We start from the raw sequence: 6,783 nt of genomic DNA, 5'->3' as shown, positions 1-6,783 counted from the left end.
TTACCCAATTACAAAGCCGCTGAAAACAACAACAGAGGTTACGCCAACGAACTAAGGTATCCCAAATCTCTACTATCCATTCAACCAAACTAATCTTTTCATCCATATACAAGTCAATTACACGTTCTGTATAGATTGATATCCGGTATAGATTCCCATATGTTGTCATTTTCCATCCATTTTTAGTAACTTTAAGTCAAAGAACTAGTCACGCTCCTTGTTAATACAGGAAAAAAAATATGTTAACACTCTCAAAAAAAAAAAATATAGGAAAAGTTGACAGCTATATTCTAAAGAATAAATGCTTAAAGTCTCAACTTTCTGCTAGAGGATAATATAGATATGTCTGCACATTAAATTATCTAATCCTACTTGTTTTAGATAATATAGCAATTGTTTCTTGCATTGATATGTATCATCACATGATGAAACAAATATTTTGTGAGCTCCTCACGTCCTCAATAAACCTTCAGCAATCCCAAGTCACTTCTTTACATGCCTTTGTTTTATTGAACAGGCTTCTGAAGAACATGAAGCTACAGTGAGAACAAATTCGCAGTCATGCTCGATAAAATCACAAGTTCTACATTATATTCCAAATGCAAAAGCATAAATTGTGAATTCATATCTAAGTTTTCGAAGCAGGCAAAATGTATGACTACTATTGTCCATCTGTATCCTTTTAACTTCTATCTTAGTGCGTACTGTTTCTCAAATGCTGGATTTTCATTAAGGAGATTCAAAATATGAAAGAGTAGACGCATGAAGAAGTCGAAGAAGGTTCAACATCTATTATATATACATAAAAAAATAATTTTAACTACTTATTATACAATGTAATTTTTCACCCCTAGATCCTACCTGACTCCGGCCCGACGCTAAGTTTGAAAAAGGAAAGTAATGGTCACCATGCATAGGCAATGATCATTTCTGCTGACCCAAGTACCTTTAACAAGTAAATGCATTAAACAAGATAAGCTTATTCTAATCCCCTTAAACTTTTGCCTTAAGGGGCATCACGGAACAACTTATAATGAGTCAATTAAAGGTACTTCTTCCTTTTCCTTCCAGATTCAATTTTTAATATAAAGATACTTTTATATAATATTAACTCTCATTAGTTTTAAGTTATCATCTTCAAATGAAATAAGAGTAATAAGTGATCATTCATTTTTAATCAGACCTCTCAATGCAAGTCTAAATTAGTTGAACTTGGGACTTCCCCAGCGCAGTCCAAATTAGTTGGACCACGAGCCGGTTGGACCTGGGAGGCGCGAATACAAATTAATTGGACCACGAGCCGGTACTGAACACCAGAAGAAAAAACAAAAATAATGCATATATTTTATTTGGATAAATTTCTTCACCAACATTTTACATGAACAAAACCAAAAATGGAGATGCGGGGTATCGATCCCCGTACCTCTCGCATGCTAAGCGAGCGCTCTACCATCTGAGCTACATCCCCTGCGGTGACAGTTTTCATTTTTCCTTATATATACATAAAATAAACATTTAATGTTAATTAACATATCATATGATACAAATGGTCGTTAAAAAATTTAAAATAGGAACGAAATTTAGTTTTATAAAATTTCATATTCAAGTTTAATTAAGTTTTGGATAATAATGCACTCTTTTTGTGATGACTAATACTTTATTAATATAATTACCAAGAAGTCATTACAATTTCATAGCTTAACACACTCGATTAGCTATCTAACTGTCACTAGAAATAACTACAAATTGTTTAGTGACAAAAGTATATGATATTCCTAATTCAGAATTCGTAATTCTAGTAGAGGCTCTAACAATACAAATACGGATTATCTTTTTGGTGATGCTTTGCAAATATTTTCTAGATTTCTCACAATCCAAATTGCATGGATAACTTTCTCTTTAATATTGTCCACTACACATATTTTTCCCAAGAATTTGCTATATAAGGCTGCTGTTGAAACTAACCATTTTAGTAACATATACCACAAACTTCATTTTTTAAAAACATCAAACATTTTCTAAACGAGAATTGCTATATAAACAAAAATTTTGCAGCTGATTGATGTCAAATAATTTGATAAATGAATAGATATGATCATATGTTTTATTCAATATTTGGTAAGATGTCAGTTTGTTCAGTAAGCCATTAAGAAAATGACATATTTATGACCATAACAATTTAAGACTTAGACAAATGAAAGAAAATCACCTAATATTTTTCTAAAACATAATATAATTACAATTTTTGCCAGAAATGTTTATGGTACTCAACATCATATGCCTATAACAACTATAGGCTTGAAACACAACCTTCTTTCATTGTTACTTTTTCCAAAAGGAAAAAAGAAGTTACAAACTATTTCCAAAAGAGGAAACAAACATTTAAACAATGACAGAAACTCCAACAAGCATCATAATTAATTGAAATGGACAACACAAAAGTACTAATAAATGAAATAGACACTGCATTTAGATTCGAACAAAATCAAGATCAAGACTCCTCTTGTTAGAATTACCAAATTATAGGATAAACTCATTCTTATTTTAGTAATCCGTCCTAAAATTTAACGGATTATTGACTTACCCTTAATTAGCTGAGAGTCTTATCAAAGACAAACGATCTACCTCTAAATAGAGTTAAGTCTGCGTACATCGATCTTATCCTTTTAAGACTTCACCTTGTGAAATTTTACTAAATATATTGTTATTTTTTGTTGACTTAGCCTAACATATTGAACTCGAAGTGACCCACCAACTTATCGATCAAATTAAATGGGTCAAAATGCCACTCAAATTCAGACAAATCCAGCTTGGAGATTACAATATCTTTTTATGATGACCAAAAAATCCATTTTGGACCAATCTTTAGGATCATCAACCGTGACTTTCTAAATTCAAAAATAATTAGCTTGCCTCTCTTCTCTTCTCTTCTCTGTGAAAATACAGATTTAATCGCAAGATATAACGTTCAAAAATATAATCTAGTTCAAAATTTTCATTGGATTACGAATTTTCTTACTTACTTGAATCAAATTAAGCTAATTACTGGAAAAAAGAAATCCTTTTTGAACTAATCAAACATGTAATGTAGATCTCAAATCCCTTGGGATTAAGAATTTTCTAAATTTGAAACAAATTAAGCTAATAATTTACGAAAAATACATTAAATTTCACTCCTCTTTTTTTACCAAAAAGCAACAACTAACATATCTTTCACGAGTGAAGTTTGAAAAGAGTACTGTGCGAATACCGTATTACCTCTAGTTAAATAAGCTTTACTAGAGTTGATCAGTAGTCTAAAATTCAGTGACAAGAAATGTAAGGAGAGCTGAAAAATTCAGATGAATAAAAGCTTCCAAGTACAACAATAAAATCTGATTAGAGAGGTACCATAGTTACAATAATGCTACATAGAAAAAAAAAAAAAAAGGTTGGCTAGCTACGTACGATTCCTAGTAAGATTACATAAGCAAAGAACCAAATCCCAAGAAATTTCATTTAATTTCATTTTTTTTTCACTCAACTCAACCTTAATTAATAATTAAGGTTGTTGATCTTCTTGTAATGTGTTCTTTTTAGCAGATGGATTCTTATTATTATGCATCCAAACCTTAAAAACTTGTCTCTTCACTCCAACTTGTGAGCAGAATCTTTGTACTTCAGTGTCATCTTCTCTTGGAATTCTCCACCCTAATTTCTCTGCAAATTCCAACATTTTATCCTTCTGTTCTTGACTGAATTTTGTCCTAAATCTTTTCTTAGCCAACACAAATGGTGGTTGAGGTTGTGGGGGCACTGAAGTTGCTTGTTGATGATGGTAAGTGTTGAAGTTTAGCTCTTCACTCGATGAGTCTGTCGCCCCACTCCCTCCGCTCCCTGTTGAAGATATAATTAAGTAAATAAAAGAAGCGTAGCTCTTCTAAGGATAAATACTACAAGCTAATAATAACTGAGGTCGTGAGTTCAAGTCCACTTGCTAAATTATAAAGAAAAATCACATGTCTTGACCATAGAAAGATACAAGTTCACACCTTGGAGGAGCGTGTTGTGAATGTGACTAAGTACTCTATATCTCGTTCGCGTTGTACCTTATTTTCTTTTTAATCTGTTTCAAAAAGAATATATAGACCCATCTATCTATATTGAGAATCTTAATTTCAACATTTTCAGTAGTGTTCTCCTAATAATGTTCACTTGACGAGATTACATGACATGTTTAAAATCACAATATTAAAAGGATATTTTAGATAATACTATAGAAACCAATAGTGTTCTCCTAATAATGTTCACTTGACGAGATTACATGACATGTTTAAAATCACAATATTAAAAGGATACTTTAGATAATACTATAGAAACCTTAACGTAACATCACATGATTCAAAAGTTTTCTCTAAATCAGAAACTAAGATGCATAAAATAAAAACGTAGAAAGTAACTAAAAATGCTATGCATCCAACAGCTTAAGCTTTTAGATGAAATAATCATAACATTACCTCCGAAGGCCATTTTGACAGGCTGAGGTGGCATAGTAGTCCAAATAGAGCGGCCGCCATGTTGATGGTGGTGGTGATGATTCAATGAAGGTATCGGAGAAGGCAGTGGTTGAGGAAGCTGTAGTGGATGCACAACCATAATGCCAGCATTATTGTTGTTATCACCACCACCAATATTCTGTTCTTTTCTATGAAAGTTACGGTGGCAGTTACAAGCAGCACATTTCAATGCCTCAAGTGTACCTTCTTCACCACTAGGCATGAACTCACCACATCCATCAGTCACATTTCCACCAATGTTAGCAGCATGATTTTTCAGACACTCACGGTACCTAGCTGCTCTTGAACTTACCTTGTTAAACTTATTAGATCCAGTAATACCACCGGCGGAATTGTATGGTGCAACGCCAGTACCTGCTGGCGTTGCACCGCCTCCGCCGGTGGATTTTTCGTGATCTTGAATGTTGGATGGGTGGACATGGTTGCCTCCTTGATCTGTGTTCTGATCAAGTGAATGATACCCTAATGAACCTGGCATTCTCATTTCCTTTTCCTCACCAGCTAATGACATTATTACTTAATCAATAACTAAACCTAATTAATGACTAGTTTAAGAAACCCTAACCCTATGTTTTGCACATGAACATAGAGAGATGAAAAGGTATAATAAGTTGAACTAACAAAATTTATGTAAAGCTTAATTATATGCTACTACAGTAGTGAAAAAATCATTTGCTTCAAAATCTAGATTATGTTATAAATCTTATGGTGGGGTGCGAGAGAGAAAGAAAAAGGGTAAAAAAATTGAAGAAGAAAAGCTGGAAATAAAGAGGGTATGGGGCCCTAGAACCACCTTAGAAGAAGCAAAGCTGAGTGACCACCACCTTAAAAATGCATGAAAATTGAGATTAAGAAACAGTCTCTAAGCTAAGGTTGTCACTTAGAAGAGAGAGAGATTGAGAGAGGAAAAGGAAATTAAAGTGATAAGGTTTGTTTTAAGGAAGTGGAAGGAGAGAAAAGTGTTGTTGGTTGTGGTCGTGTGTTGGGGAGGAGGCAACAAAGAACGTAAGAAGAAACAAGAGACAACATGGTTGCTTGAAACGGAGCTAATTAGAAAGTGAAAAAGGGGAAGATAGGAAGAGAGGAAGGATAAGAGAGAGAGAGAGAGAGAGAGAGTAGGAATAGTATAGTGCGGAACCGCAAAGATAATAGTATTATGTGATTATGGGGAGTTAAGGGAAACATACATACATACAATAGGACTGAGCATAAGAAAACAACCGACAATGTCATGTTCAGTCCTCTCCCACGCCCTGCCAACATTGGCCCCATTCCCACCACCCTCCTTCATTATTGCGCCCCCCCCCACCCCCTCCTCCATTGTTTTTTTGGTGAGGTGGTGGGTAGAAGTACTTCTCTTTTCCTGATTACTAATCCCTTCATTTCAAATTGTTGGATTTTGACACACGTGCTAAAAAAAAATATAAAAGACATAAATTTAATATAACTTTTTATTTTTATCCAAAAAAAAATTGACCTTATAATCCTTTTCAAAAGTTAATTGATTGTCATATCATAAAGACAAATTTAAAAAAAGATTCAATGATTCACTTATTTTGAAACACTAATAAATATCCAACAATTCACTTATTTCAAAATGGAGGGAATATTATACTCCTTTTTGTTTTAATTACGTGCTTAGAATGAATATAGAAGGATGTGATCTAGTAGTGTCAATCAATCGGATAGAAAGTGTGTATTTAGAAATACTAGATGGTTCTTCTGATCTATTCTAATCGTGATAGATAAAGTTGGTAAATATTTGTTGTCACTTGTCAGTGAGAGGTGTTAAAACATGTATCAAAAAAAAAAAATTAGTATATATTTAGAATGAGAGGGTTGGTGAAATGGGAAAATTATATTCATGTAATTCACAGATTAGGAATTCGAGCTATTGAAAAAATCACTAATATATTCTTATATTAAGGTATGTAGATTATTTGCATCACATATTTTGAGATGTGGTCCTTTCTTGAATTTTGCTAACTTGTGGTATTTTATGCATTAGATTGTCTTTTTTATTCTAATTGTGTATCTAAATCGTCTCTTGTATTTCGTCTTGAAAGAGAATTTTATCTAGTCAAAAATAATCTATCAAAAAGAAAATCTAACTAAATAATCTAATTGATTGGCTATCGAAATTTTCATATAAATAACGGTGTTGGATTTCTAACACTATTGTTCCCTTTCCATTTTCTTTCACCTAACCTCAATTTGAAAAGAAAAA

At 32.9% G+C, this 6,783-nt stretch overlaps 2 protein-coding genes and 1 non-coding gene across 3 annotated transcripts in view; 1 reads left to right on the top strand and 2 right to left on the bottom strand.

Annotated features, from left to right (window-relative positions):
• The window catches only part of LOC107866991 (protein RADIALIS-like 3), a gene marked incomplete in the record, with an annotated part of 3,956 nt that extends 3,132 nt beyond the window's left edge, over positions 1 to 824 (top strand). Inside the window, 2 exon segments of the mRNA XM_016713060.2 lie at positions 1 to 56; positions 518 to 824. Of these exon segments, the coding sequence (XP_016568546.2) occupies positions 1 to 56; positions 518 to 545 (84 nt within the window).
• Positions 825 to 1,395: 571 nt separating this feature from the next.
• On the bottom strand, positions 1,396 to 1,468 carry TRNAA-AGC. The gene has a single exon. It is a non-coding gene; the product is annotated as a tRNA-Ala (tRNA).
• Positions 1,469 to 3,319: 1,851 nt separating this feature from the next.
• LOC107866992 (zinc-finger homeodomain protein 6) lies at positions 3,320 to 5,817 on the bottom strand. The gene is made up of 2 exons (XM_016713061.2): positions 4,497 to 5,817; positions 3,320 to 3,876 (listed from the first exon to the last, which is right to left on the bottom strand). Exons 1-2 carry the CDS (start codon positions 5,065 to 5,067, stop codon positions 3,542 to 3,544), a joined length of 906 nt encoding a protein of 301 aa, XP_016568547.1. The 5' UTR covers positions 5,068 to 5,817; the 3' UTR covers positions 3,320 to 3,541.
• Between the last annotated feature and the right edge of the window lie 966 nt (positions 5,818 to 6,783).

The sequence above is a fragment of the Capsicum annuum genome, chromosome 4 (genome assembly GCF_002878395.1).
Source record: "Capsicum annuum cultivar UCD-10X-F1 chromosome 4, UCD10Xv1.1, whole genome shotgun sequence".
Taxonomy (NCBI): domain Eukaryota; kingdom Viridiplantae; phylum Streptophyta; class Magnoliopsida; order Solanales; family Solanaceae; genus Capsicum; species Capsicum annuum.
Note: the sequence above shows the minus strand (reverse complement) of the source record. Positions and strands in the feature narration are given on the sequence as shown.

Coding starts and splice junctions, on each gene's coding strand:
- LOC107866992 (XM_016713061.2), bottom strand. CDS start 5,067: ATGTCATTAGCTGGTGAGGAAAAGGAAATGAGAATGCCAGGTTCATTA. Junction 3,877..4,496: donor TGTCAAAATGGCCTTCGGAG/GTAATGTTATGA, acceptor TATCTTCAACAG/GGAGCGGAGGGAGTGGGGCG.